The 15,000-nt window shown below is 35.2% G+C and overlaps 1 protein-coding gene across 5 annotated transcripts in view; it reads right to left on the bottom strand.

Annotated features, from left to right (window-relative positions):
* Nucleotides 1-15,000, bottom strand: part of LOC135223605 (uncharacterized) — a 910,537-nt gene that overhangs the window by 391,163 nt on the left and 504,374 nt on the right. For all 5 annotated transcript variants that reach the window (XR_010316536.1, XM_064262183.1, XM_064262184.1 and 2 more), the window contains one exon: nucleotides 7,755-7,879. Coding sequence is in view for 4 of the 5 variants with exons in the window: in XM_064262183.1 (XP_064118253.1) it covers nucleotides 7,755-7,879 (125 nt within the window). In the remaining variant the exon portion in view is untranslated. The remainder of the gene's footprint in view (nucleotides 1-7,754; nucleotides 7,880-15,000) is intronic.

Genomic DNA, 15,000 nt, shown 5'->3' with positions numbered 1-15,000 from the left:
TCTCTCCAGTAAACCGCAATTTGGTGCGAGGGGAAGGACAATTCTTTATTCCTTTCTAAGTACCTTATTCAGCTGCTGATGTTTCAAGGCGTTTAGTCCCATTTTCAAAGCTACATAATAAAAGAAACAGACATTAGAAAAACAGACTAATAATTATAAAGAACTATAAACATTTTTTAACATATAACTTAAAATTATAAGTAGAGTAAAAACCGAAGAGAGTTTACCCAGTGTGGCTGAGGGCACTGACCGAATGACAAGTACAGGGCAGGTTCAGCTTCGACTTAAACTCACGAATGGTATAGAGGTGTTGAGGTGGTCTGAGTATTTAATTGGAGGACAAGTTGTTTAATAGGAAGCGATTCTAAAATTACTAGTTGTTGGTCGTTAGGAGTTCGGCCTACGATTTTAAAATCTTTGTAATTAACATCGAATTTACATTTCTTTGCATGTTCACGTATGCAAGAGAATTCTGGGTTTGATTTTAACACCCGTTCGATGAGAATCCAATCTCACTTTTGACAACCTGCGGGGTGGATCCGACTATTTCCTCAGGTTACATCTGGGGAAATTAAATAGGTAAATGACTCTCGAGGTCATCAGAGGGGAAGATTCTCTTTGTGTTTGATAAAGGACCTAATGGTCATTGGGCTACAAGGTATTAGTCAATTGCTGGTAAAAAGAAAAAAAAAAGTCTATTATCTGCCGTATTTCTTTATAGTAGCTATGTCGATGACACCTTTTTACTCTTTAGGAATGAAGATCAAGCTGACAAATTTCTCGAATGTACCAATAATAAGAACCCAATTATTAAGTTTATGGTAGAATATGAAAAGAAAAGCAAACTTCCTTTTCTAGATGTAATGGTTTTAATACTACGATTTTTAGAAAGAAACCTTTCACTGGCCTGGGTTCTAATTTTTAGTCATTGTTTTTATCATTTTAAACTGAATTCTTGATCAACCCTCTTCCAGAGGGCTTTACGTATAACATCCGACTGGAACAATTTTCATGAAATCCTCTACCTCCATCAGTACTTTACTGACAACTGCTTTCCATCCAGATTGTTTCATAAACATCTCTATAAATTTCTGAATAATATTTTCCATCCAAAATGTGTTAAACCCACCGTAACTAAATAACGACTATACGCAAGCATCCCGCTCATTCATGATAAAAATTTCTATCGAGAATTACGGCAGATAATTCACAGTTTTTTGCCATCAACTGACCTAAAGCTAATACCTTGTAATCCAAAGCCCATTAGATCCTTATTCAAACACAAAGAGAATCTTCACCCTCTGATGACCACGGGAGTCGTTTACCTATTTAATTGCCCCTGATATAACCTGGGGAAATATGTCGGATCCAGGTTGTTAAAAGTGAGATTGGGTTCTCATAGGGGTGCTGAGTTATAGAACGGGTGTTAGATTTTCGAAACCAGAATTCTCTTGCATACGTTAACATGCAAAGAAATGTAAATTGGACATTAATTACAAAGATTTCAAAATCATAGGCCGAACTCCTAACGACATACAACTAGCAATTTTAGAATCGCTTTATATTAAACAACAACTTGTCCCCCAATTTAATACTCAGACCACCTCAATACCTCTATACCTCTCGTGCGTTAAGTCCAAACTGTCACTCGGTTTTTCCTCTCAAGCACCACTTGGTAAACTCTCTTCCTTTTTACTGTACTTGTAATTTCATGTTATATGTAAAAACTTACTATATTTTTTTTTTATTCCGATTCCGTTTTTTTAATGTCTGCTTCTTTTATTATGTAGCTTTGAAAATGGGACTAAACGCCTCGAAACGTCAGCAGATCAATAAAGAACTTTGAAAGGAATAAAGAATTGTTTTTCCCCTCGCACCGAACTGATATATATATATATATATATATATATATATATATATATATATATATATATATATAATATATATATACTGTAACATTGTCATATTCACATTATACGTTCAAAATCTAATTCACTATGCCTGAGGAATAGCTTACAATCAGGAGAATTAGTTTTAGTTATAACTAATACGTGCTCCTTCACCAGTGAGATACGAACCTGGGCCTACCTTAGATGCAACGATGCACATTGACTTTTTACCACTGAGTCATACATATATATATATATTATATATATATATATATATATATATATATATATATATATATATATATATATATATATGATTGAGGGTGAAATCCTTTGCGCAACACATTAAATGAGTCCTTTTCTATGGACTCTGTTTTTCATTGAGTTACTAAAAATTTTGAGCCGGTAGGAACAAAGGACATTTGTTTTCAAGTTACTGGAAGAATATGGAAAATCTACTCAAGAACGGAATCTATAGGAAAACAGAACTAGAAATGTCAACCGTTTTCATACATAAGGCCTTAGTTCCAGAGAATACCTTTTTATTTAGACTTTGAATCTTGTTTATACTCTCTTTTTATTATAGTCAGGCAAGTTTCACAGGAATTAGAAACACTTATTCATAGCCCTTTTATTCACTTATAGTCGACTGGCCATCTCTCCACTTATCGGCGATGTCTTCAGGTAAGGACTCAATTACAATTGACATAAACAGTTGTTATTACAGCAAGCGAACTTCTAAGCTAATCTAATCCTTAATTGTAAAATTTGACCTCACTCGAGTCCTGAGTCTCACTCTATTGTTCGTAGTCTATGCGGCAGGAAGGACATTACTGGTATTCTGTAGGACATGTCTTTTTCCACGGCGAGCAGCAGAGGGCGTGCGCGAGGGCGTGATTTCCCATTCCTGGCCAACAGGTTTGATATGTTCCATTGTTGGTATTTTCTATAGGATCGGGAGTATTCTGTGGCTCATTCCTCCCTTCGGATTTTCACAGATGTATTGTGGTTTCCTTGGAGAAGGGAGGATGGAGTCTGTGTTCCTTTGTATGTTTAAAACAGGCCGTTGTCGATCCTACTTACGGCTCTTGCAATATACAATCTGTGGAACCAGGCTTCTCTATGCATGATCTCTGTCTTCTAATAATTCTTCCAATGTCGCATGCATTCACATAGTCCTGGTATATAGCCCCTTGACTGCAGTGAGTTTGCAATCACTGTAGTAGAGTGGTGCGACCTACGTAGCAATTGCTGAGGGTTTGGCTTGCCAATTCATTACACTTTTGTCGCCTCCCAAACCTCTCCACGGGGCGGTGCTATTCGCACGAGGAGGCTGCTGACCAAGTTCGAGCGGTTTTAGACTCGTACGGAGACGATCTCGTTATGATTTATAAGCATGGCACCTTCAGCAATTATTCTTTTTATGGTTTAGTCCTCATTCTTAAACTGACTATTATAGGCCATTCCATACTATAGTTTGAAGCATAGTTGGACTTCTACGTGATTAGGTTAGAAGTCGTCACTGGCGTGTTGCCATACATATGCAATTGTTTTCGTATGCAGCCTTCTATTTAATCGCTGCCGTAACAGTTATTAGTTAAGAGCTGTCTAACATGTTCGAGCTCCATATGGGTAGCTTTCCAAAAGGAACACTGCAGGCCCGTGCATAAGAGTTTTTTTTTTCTTCTTCTTTTGGGGGGGGGGGGGGGCCCGTTTTTTCCCAAAACTGGACCTTTTCTTCCATAAATGTTACTGCATATACTATAGGTATGTACAAGATGAAATACTTGAAAATGTTATTTTAGTTATATTAAGAAGAAAAATTGGGTATGCGCTCTATGCCCTTCTACCCGATTAGATGTTATTCAAAGTGCTGACTATGGTTTACAGAATCTTACTTATAATGTTGAAAGTTTGCATTGAAATTCAAGAATATTTCTTCAGTTTTATTGCTTGATTCGTTTATTATGTTAACAATAACATGCATATTACTTTATTTGTTATTATGTTATATACTTTGACTTAACAAAAAAACAATAATTATTTATTACCTTGTATGTACAGTTCAGTGAAAATATGGACTTCCAGAAATTTTGGGGTTTGGGGGGGGGCGAGGGGGCAATTCGATCGCCCGCCCCCCACTCCACCCCGCCCCTCGGTACGGGCCACACGTAAGCGGCTTCCATGGAGCTTTTGAAAGTGTCAGTGGCGCACTACCCAAGGCCGTTAGAGCACCGACCACATTAAGGCATAATTGCGTCTTTTAGAAAAAAGGGATGGATGCATTACTCTAAATTTAAACCTTATACATATCATAAAAATTATATTTGCTAACTTTTAGTCAAACGAAAACTTTCTTATAACACGAAAAAATACACGCCCAAGCAATGATACGATAATAGAGGACTTTTTAACTTCACCATCTGATATTCTCATCATTTTGTATACGCATATCTAAACCATATTACTAACAAACAAAAAAAGGGGTTATGAGATTTATACAGTTAATTTGGAGTTTTTGCCCGATATTTTTTGTGTGTGTGTGCAATCATGTGGCAACCCGTGAAATGATTAGAAAATTTTCCTCGATCAGAATGTCCTAATTGCATTTCTTTTCCTCTTCGAGATTTATTTTTTGCGTTATTCATATTTACAGCTGTCCGCTGTACATTTTCTGTTAGTTTTTAATGTTATGAATTTAAGATAAATTTCAATATCGCTACGCTAATGGGAATATTCAGAGCAACAATTCATTCGCCAGATGTTTCAGCCAGAAGTATTCATACTTATCTAAATACATTGCATGAACAGTTTCAATTACCACATCCCTAGATTGAGCAAAATACTCATCTACACATTTCTGATACACGCACACACACACACACACACACACACCACACACACACACACATATATATATATATATATATATATATATATATATATATATATATATATATATATATATATACATATATATATATATAATATTTATTTATTATATATATACATATATATATATATTATATATTATATATATTATATATATATATATATATATATATAATATATATATATATATATATATATATATATATTATATATATATATATCATATATATATATATAATACAGAAATTATATCTATAAATATATATATAATATATATATAGAAGATATATATATATATTAATAGATTATTATTTATAATTATATATATATATGTCCACAGGTTCTTTTTGGTTTTGATGCATGGTCTTTTTTGCCACTTCTAATGCATTGTTAAGGACAATATCTGGATATTTCAGTTTCTTGCCTGTATTCCGAATCTTAGCTATCTCCTCATCTATATATTCTGGGCTAAATACCCGTAGTGCTCTTAGAAACATAGATGCAAACACTGATTTTTTAGCTTTATTGTTTTGTCCAGAATAGAAATGTACATAGGAAGAAATATTAGCAGGCTTTCTGTAAACACTATATTTAAACCCAGGACTATTTTTCCTCATGAGGACATCCAAAAAGGGTAGACGTCCATCTTTTTCCATTTCCATAGTTAATTTTTTTGATGGTACTAATTGATTTAACCTGGCAAAAAAGTTATTTACATCTTCGTTCCCTGGCCATACACAAATTATGTCGTCAACATATCTGAACCAAGGTACATTGCGTGGAATTATAATGTTTAAAATTTTCTTTTCAAAAAATTCCATATATAAGTTACTTAGCACTGAGGACAGAGGGTTTCCTATTGCCATACCAAAATTTTGTGAGTAAAATTTTCCATTGAATTCAAATTTACAGTCTTTTACACACAATTTGATCAGTTCAATTAAGGTACTTTTAGAAAATGGAAGATCCAGCTGTTTGTTTCTAATGATTCCGATATAGTGTTTACAGAAAACCTACTAATATTTCTTCCTGTGTACATTTCTATTCTGGACAAAACAATAGGGCTAAAAAATCAATGTTTGCATCGATGTTTCTTAGAGCACTACGGGTATGTAGATAAGATTCGGAATACAGGGAAGAAACTGAAATATCCAGATGGTGTAGTAAACAATGCATTAGAAGCGGCAAAAAAGACCATGTATCAAAACCAAAAAGAACCTTACAACACAAAAAAATTTGCTTGTACGACCTTATAATAATAATATGAAAGATATCCCACATCTCACGAAAGAATTTTGGTGTTAATGTAGTTTTTAAAAACAATAAAACAATGAAACAGGTACTTATTAAGAACTCCCCCGACAATGCTAAAGGATGTGCATATAAAATTCCATGTAAGTCTTGTGACAGCTTTTACATTGGTCAAACGGGGAAAGCATTGGAAAAAAGAATAGAACAACATAAACAATGTGTGAGATATGCACAGGGAAATAGTGGTATTTTTGTATATGTTAGTGAGACCAATCATGTTATTAACTGGAAGATGCAAAAAAGATTGTGTGTTCTAATAATGCAATGGAAAGGAATATCATTGAACCTAGCTTTATAAAAGAAAGTTACAACAATAATATGAACATCAGTCAAGGAATGCACAAACTTGATCCTTTAATATCAAAAGAAATTATTAAACTGTTTAAATTTTAAAATAGGCAACAGAGATGTATAGAAATAGGATTATTATATTTATAAACACAGTAAGGGGACAGTAGTGGTAATGGGATGTCCAGCCCCGCCTCCCTGACACCTGTCAGGTGTGGACTTGTTGTCTCCTACGGTGGGTACCCTAATCGATAGTATCCCTTGAGAATTTATTGTAAATTTTACCCAAATGATTTTTGAAAGCCAATCCAACCTTGACACCTGCCTGTTGGTGGATCTGCAGTCTCAAACGGTTGTGTGTATGTTTGTCAGTACTGTCTCTGTAGTATATATACTTGTGACTTCTAATACTATGTATCAGTCCTTTGTCAATGGCTTGGAAATAAAGCCGAAGCCGGTCAGGACCTACACCCTGTCTCTTATTTTTCCCCTGTGGATATGTGTGATAAACGAATCACGTGCTAAAGTGACAATAATCTCATATATATAATATATATATATAGATATATATATATATATATATATATATATATATATATATGAAATATGTGTGGAAGGGGGGTGTGCAGGGAGCCGTCGAGTCTCTTAAGTGTTTGGAACAAAGAAAAATATACCAAAAGATATATTTCAGTGAAACACTAAAACGGAAAATAGAACCCAGGACAGACTGAATACGACTTGGCAATCAAACACGTACGAAAATGAGACTATAAACAAAGGTGTATAGTACGACCTATATGCCTATACGGCCATAGTTCTTAATAGAGAATATGAAAACTATGCCTAAAAGCCTTCGCTGATTAAAAATCAACATTACAGACGAATGTTGGGAGTCAGTTGGCAGGATATTTCGATACATTATATCATGATAAAAATGACAGAAGCCTCAAAGGAAGCCGTGTTAATAATGGAGGAAATTTGGAAATGAAATGGCGAGAACAAAAACTGCTAACGTCTGCTGTTCTTCTCTGAAGGTCAGAAGAGCTGGAAGACCCAGCCCCGCTTGGGGAAGGATATTTTGTGGAAAGAGGGGACAGACAGGAAAGACATTGATGGCAGAATTTCACGGAGACCTTTACGGAGAACGGTGCTGGAGCTGACAAGGGTAACATACAAAAATACGTATATTATTCATTATACATAAATATGTCCATCATTTAAAGTACAGACGAACAATGAATAACTCAGAATCATAATGTTTTGTTCACCGCAAAAAAAAAAAAGAGGAGAGAGAGAGAGAGAGAGAGAGAGAGAGAGAGAGAGAGAGAGAGAGAGAGAGAGAGAGAGAGAGAGAGAGAGAGAGAGAGTACTAACCTCGGTAACATTTTTCTCCAGAGTCACCTGGTGGAACTTCCGGACAACAGGTCGCGTGTAGTTGAGATTCTGACATTTCACCTGGTTGTCCACCATCTTGTACTGGAACAACATCAAGTTGAGTGCTGGTGGGGTAAGAATAAAACGAAAATCCTGGACATTCACACAACAGAATAGACAAGAATAACGAGAAGAATAAGGCTATAAAGGTAAGCACAAGGAAAAAAGTCGAGTACCATAACAAGGTCTGTCTTCCTAACTCACATATCTCAAAAGCTAAGACTAAACTCCTCAAAGCCATGAAACATTCATTCATATCTAATAAGCAAAACAATTAATGAAAAAAAAATACATACGCAGGCTTTAATTCTGGACCAGACATAATTGAAAGCAAAAATATTATTATCCAAAATTTAAATACCAGTATCAATATCAGGCAACTGTGAGGTAAAAAAAAAAAAAACTGTTATAACAATACATAGTATTTTTGTGATGAAATATTTAATCCATGTGTTCAATGTGTTCAAAAGTTGAGTTAAATGTCATTACATTTTCAAGACAGGAACCTATGTCTCAAACTCCCGACTCTGGGACATTCAATCAGCAAATGTTTCACAGTCAAGGGCACAGTACAGTTCTCACAAAAAGGAGGATTTTCACGAGACATCAAGAACCCATGGGTGAGTCTTGTATGTCCAATCCTCAATCTGCATAACAACAACGTTTCTTGTCTCCTTTTCATATACAGATATGACCAAGGAGGCACTGATGACGTGATACAGCGCATTTTTTGATTAGTTAAAAATATCCTCCTACTGGGACTACCAACATTTTTTAATTCTCTGACCTACTAAAGGATATAAATCGCGATATGGTAGTAGGCATCCTGTGGGTTCTGGGGAGTTGACTGCCGACTTTGCAAGTTGGTCAGCTTTCTTATTCCCAGCCACCCCAACATGGGAAGGCACCTAACAGAACTTTATTTCTTTCCCTCTTCTATTCAGTAAAAGCAGCCATTCCAATATATCTAAAATCAGAGGGTTTAAAGGGTTAAAAGATTCCAGCTACTGAAGAACACTTCTTGAGTCACAATATATAATAAAATTATTTTCATTCAGAATAAAAACTTCTATTAAAGCTTTTAAAACTGCATATAATTCTGCCGTAAAAATCGATGCCACTTCTCTCTAAATCAGGGAAGGTTACTCCAAAGCCGACGCCAGCGTCTGACTTTGAGCGGTCAGTGAAAACTGCAGTGGAATTATCATGTTGCAAGGAGTGTTCTAAAAATATTGACCGCATGGCCTCACTGGACAATTCTGTCTTGGTAAAATTAAAATATCTACAGAATTTTACCTCTGGGAAGTTCCAGGGGGGACTAACTGAATATTTTGCTGGTAAAATCTCGATCCTTGGCATATTTAATTCACGAACAATGACATTTACTCTAAAAGCGAATGGATGAGGTTGCTTGGGGTGACTTTCATAAAACTGCCAATGCCTTTCCTTTCTTATAAAAATGCTGGTTAAAGACTTAAGTAGCCTCTGGAATCTATACCAGCTCCGAACCAGTAGACGCTGTAGGGTTAAGACATCACTGGCGCCAAAGGGGGTTGGTGTGGTAAGGGGAGGAGGAATTAAAAAATTACAGAAAACGACAGATGTTAGTGTCTAAGCCATAGTTTTTGAGGTCGCTGAGATGAATACTCCCACTCCACAGCCCGTTGAGTCCAAGTTCAGCCCCAATTGGGAGTGGGGGATGAGAAGGGGGGTGAAATGTAAAAAATGACCAAAACAACAGATATTATTGTCTAATCTATAGTTTTCAGGTCACTGAGAAGAATAGTGACACCCCAAACGCCCTTAAGTTCGAGTTCAGGGCCAATTGTAAGGGGGATGAGAAGCAGGTAAAATGGAAAGATAACCAAAATGACAGATATTAGTGTCTAAGCCATAGTTTTCCTGGTTGCTGAGATGGTTAGTGACACTCCTGCTCCCTTCAAGTCCAAGTTCAACTCCAATATGGAGGGGGGGTGAGGAGGAGGCGACATGTAAAAATAATAGAAAACGACAGATATTAAAGTCTAATCCATAGTTTTCAAGGTTGCTGAGATATGTAGTCATACTCCTGATACCTTCAAATCCAGGTTTAGCACTAAAAGGAAGGGTAGGGGGGCAGGGGTTGATAAAGGGGATGACATGTCATAATAACCAAAAATGACCGATATTAGTGTCTAATCCAAAGTTTACAAGGTCACTGAGAAGAATAATGACTCTCCCAATGCCCTTGAAGTCCAAGTTCACCACAGATAGGAAGGGGGGTTGAGAAGGGGTAGGAAGGAGTAATATATAAAAATAACCCAAAACAACAGATATTAGTGTCTAAGCCATAGTTTTTGAGGTTGCTGAGATGAATAAGGACTCTCCTGAAGCCCTTTAAGTCCAAGTCATCCCCAATAGGAAAGGGGATTGATAAGCAACAACCTTAACAGGAATATGTATATATATATATATATATATATATATATATATATATTATATATATATATATTATATATTATACATTTATATATATAAGAGAGAGAGAGAGAGTTTATTGGATTTAATCAGGGATTTCCTGGGCAGCGGCGGGTTAGTCAGCTAGTATATATATATATAATATATATATATATATATATATATATATATATATATATATATATATATATATGTGTGTGTGTGTGTGTGTGTAAAGATATAAGCCACTAGGGAAAATAAACAACGGAGTTTCCGTAAGATCTTTCGACGTTCAAACGTCCTTTACTTAGCATATGAACTGACTTACATGAGGAAACGACAATACAAGGAAGGTCATATAACTGACAGATAGGGATTATAAAGAGATTGGTACCTAGAATCCGACACACCTGGAAGATGAGTAACCTTCCCAAACAAGCATAAACTTAGGTACAATTAAAAGTTTAAGACAATCTGCTCAGACATAAGGTCAAGACAATCAAAGGATTATTTTAGCTGACAGCTATTCAGAACTTTGGTAAACAAAAACATATTCACAATACATATTAAACATTCATATACAACGAAGATATCTCTAAGGCAACTAATTTTTATTTAAGTCTGTAATTATATCTTTGAGGTCATTCTTAAACATGTTACAAATACAAGGGTCTAAATGAAACAGGCCACGACTAATATTGAAATTACAATGAGAAGTAAGTTGTATTAAAGCAGATTCTAAAAGATTTTGTGATAAGACATCTTTTGACCTTGCAATTACTGAACTACCAATCCAATTTATTTGGTGATGTTTTCGCTTAAATGAATGAATATTGCATTAGATGTTTGCCCAGTTTTTACAGAATATTTATGCTGGCTTAACCTTACTTCTAAGCCCTTGCTCGACTGTCCGAGATAAAATGAGGGACAATCCATACATGGAATTTTATATATTATGTTGTTGCTTTCTCTGGGGCCATTTTTTATTAACATTCCTTTTAGATTGTTATTATAGGAAAAAACAAGGTTGACCTTAAAAACTTTTAACAATGATGTAATGGTTTCAAATCCGTTAAAATAATGTAAACTGAGAATGTTCTCAGAATTTTCTTTCTCTGTGTTACTTACACTATAAAACTTTTTGTGGGCTTTATTATAACAAATATCTAATATATGTGAAGGATAACATAAATCTTTCCCTATTTTTCTTATGTATTCAATTTCTTGATCCAAATATTGGGGACTGACAATGCGCAATGCTCGTAAAACATAGAAGAAAAAATTGATATTTTTATGTTAAGATGGTGGCCTGAATAGAAATGAACATAAGTTAAGTTGTTGGTCGGTTTCCTATAAATACTGAATTTACATTGAAATGTTTCTATGTATCAAAACATCTAAGAAAGGGAGGCAATTGTCTTTTTCTAATTCTAGAGTAAACTTAATCGATGGTACCTGGTCATTTAATTTAGAGAGTAAATCATTTACATCAATACCGACAGGCAGAACAGCTAAAATATCATCAACATATCTATACCACTTTACAGGAATATAAATGATATTAGGTAAGTAGCGTTTTTCAAAGAATTCCATATACAAGTTTGAGAGGAGTGGCGATAAAGGGTTGCCCACTGCCATGCCAAATATTTGTTGATAAAATTCACCATTGAATATAAACTTACAATCACAAATGCACAACCTAGTGAGTGAAATAATGTGACTTATAGGTAGAGGTAATTCATGCTGAGTTAGTTCATTACTAAGATATTCTAAAATAAGAGTCTATAGGGACTTTAGTAAAAAGAGGACATACATCAAAACTAACGAATCTATCAGTGGGGCAAAGAGCAATTTTGTTTAATTTATGAACTAAATCATGAGAATTATATATATGAGAATCGGAGATGGTTCCAAGTAACGGGGACAAGATCTTGGTGATAAATTTTGAAAGTTTATATGAAATTTAACCAACAGTACTGATAATAGGCCTCATAGGGTTATTTTCTTTGTGCGTTTTGACTAATTCGTATAGGTAAGGTAGAAAAGGAGATTTAACTGACAATTTGCCTAGTAGTTCTGTTTTATCTTTAAGGATATGTCAATTTCTCTCGAATAAAACTAATTATAAAGGAAGTACAATCGCAGCATGAAAAGTGGTCACTGAACTTGTTCATTTGTATGCATATATACAACGACAATGGAAACGTGGAGTGCATAAGAACTTGGCCTTGAAGACATTGGCACCACTTGGTTCCCTTTCAGCTCCACTTCTTGAAACTTTGTCTTCCTGAAGACCCCTGGAAAACAATACTATCTGTTTCATGTTAACATTTTTTTCTCTGTCAGAAGATGGTGAAAGCACAAATCTATCTGATTCCTTGACCACTGACCGCATAAAATCCCAGCCTTCACAGCTTTCCTATATAAATCCAACCCCAGATCTCCCGCAGTGATAAGACCAAGAACATTGTGTTGGGGCTCCCCTACCTCAGTCGACAGCTGGATTGGGCACAACCCTCCTGATCGAGATGATTCGATGTTACCATTCTCTATGCCTGTCACACTTGACCAGCATATGCTATGCAATGATATCATTTTTTCTGTGCAATGTGGGCAGACATACTTTCTTACATATTTTCTTCAACCAAACCTGGTAGGTTATTGTTACAAGACATCCCAAAATCAGTTAAAAGTTTCACCTTGGTTGGGTGCACCATGAGTAGGGCCCATTTTCGGAGAGCATTGTTGACTTCAGTAAATGTAACATCAGTCACAGCGAAAGAATCACTGACATCAAACGACTGACTAAGAGTGGCAACTGTCTCTACCTTAGGCAAATTGTTCTCCATGGCCGCCATGAAACCATTTCACTTAATATTCAGGCGACAGTTTCTGGTGACAAGGATGACTAAGTTAGGCCAGTATGAGCCTCTCAACCAAACACTAAGTATGGAAAACACCATTCGCAAATGATGAACAGAGATATGCAATTGCACGAATTTGATGTCTGTCGCCCAGTCTTGCATTCTGTTATTTGCTAGTTGGGTTTGAAAGCAAGTAAGTTATTATAGGGAACGAAAAACTGTGAGCATTACCGTAACCGAAGCACCATTACCGGTTTTTTTCTGGTTTTCTAATTAGAGTATACCTAAGAACGAGGTATAGCTAAGACGTGTATTTTTGGTATTTAATTTTGTTATATCGAAGGTCTCGGAGTATTGAAATGATTCCAAAGAGCCTTTTTGTTGCCAAATTGCCAAATCAGGGGAATGAAAAACAACTAGCCGATGCAACGTTTAACGGGCTTTTTTTTCATCAGATGCAGAAGCAGAGAGATGATAAGAAATTGCCGAAACTGAAATTTCATAATCCGGAGTCAGTGATCCAACGCCTCAGAGACATCTTAGTGAAGTGGCGAGCAAAAATAAGAAAATTAGCTTTCTCTCCTACTTCCGATTTAGGTAAAGAATGGGGCTGTCTGAAACAAAAGGGAAACGGCTTGAACGCTTGGCAAAAGCTTTAACAGAGTTTAATGACATTAAGAACGATCACCTTGTATCTGTAAGCTTCTTTGTTTCCAAAATTCGGTCTCGAATATGCCCAAAAACATTAGATACTTTGAGATTCTTAAGATTATACTTCTTCTCCAGTGCTAAATTATCAATTACTCTCTAACTATAGTAGCTAAGAATGCGCCTATTCTTTGTGGCAGGAAAACTGTCTTAATTTCTTAAATCATTATTTTCTCAAAAAAAAAAAAAAAAAAAAAAAAAAAAAAAAAAAAAAAAAATTAAATTACCGTTATATATTTTTCTTTTATTGTATCTCTTGACATATACTTATTATAAAATTAGTATTATCGGAGATAAAAGTCCACTGCCATTCTTGCTTTGCAGAAGAAAAAACTGGCGGAAAAAAAACGGTAAAACCTACAACAAATAAATCCCAATCGGTAATTTACCGGTAATGATAATATTGGTAACTTTTGAGCCCTATTTGCTAGCTGCACTGGGCTACTGTTAGCAAGTTCCAGAGAACCTTTAATCCGATGATTTAATCCATAGATTTAAGCGGTGAATGCGATTTTGGATATATGAAATAATGTATTTCATGTGAATATCGATATTGGAGAATTCGAATCGGTAAAATGTCGTGCAAGTAAGGTTTTTTTGTGTGAAACGTTTAGAGACTGACAGCATCCTGAATCCACGTTTTTTTTTTAATTCCCTGTCTTGTCCATGTGTGCATTTGCGACATAGTTCTCAACTGTTTTCAACTTTATATCCTTTTGTAAGTTGTCCCGTTAAAAACATAATAGCTTAATTTTGTGATAAAACTGGGTTTTACAATTTTATCACAAAATTAAACTATGTAAATTTAACAAAATACATGAAGTGAAAGGTAGACGCGAGCCAACGGACAATTTACAAAAGGCAATAACTTTAAAACAATTGACAATGACGCCCTAAATGCACATAATGGCAAGACAGGGAAGTTTAAAAAAACCGTCGAAAAAATCCAATGACATCAGTCTCCACGATCCTACCTGTTTCTATAATTTTATACAAAAAAACTTATCAGTGCAACATTGCGCCTATTCGATTTCTCCAATATCAATATTCACATGAACTACAATATTTCATATGGCCAAAATTGCATTCACTGCTTAAATCTGTAGAAGGATATTTATCAAATCGCATTTCAAAGTGTTACAAAGGCAATTAGACCTATGTTTACATCAGAAAACTGA

Source organism: Macrobrachium nipponense, chromosome 10 (genome assembly GCF_015104395.2).
Source record: "Macrobrachium nipponense isolate FS-2020 chromosome 10, ASM1510439v2, whole genome shotgun sequence".
NCBI lineage: Eukaryota > Metazoa > Arthropoda > Malacostraca > Decapoda > Palaemonidae > Macrobrachium > Macrobrachium nipponense.
This window is presented reverse-complemented; position numbering and strand designations above follow the sequence as displayed.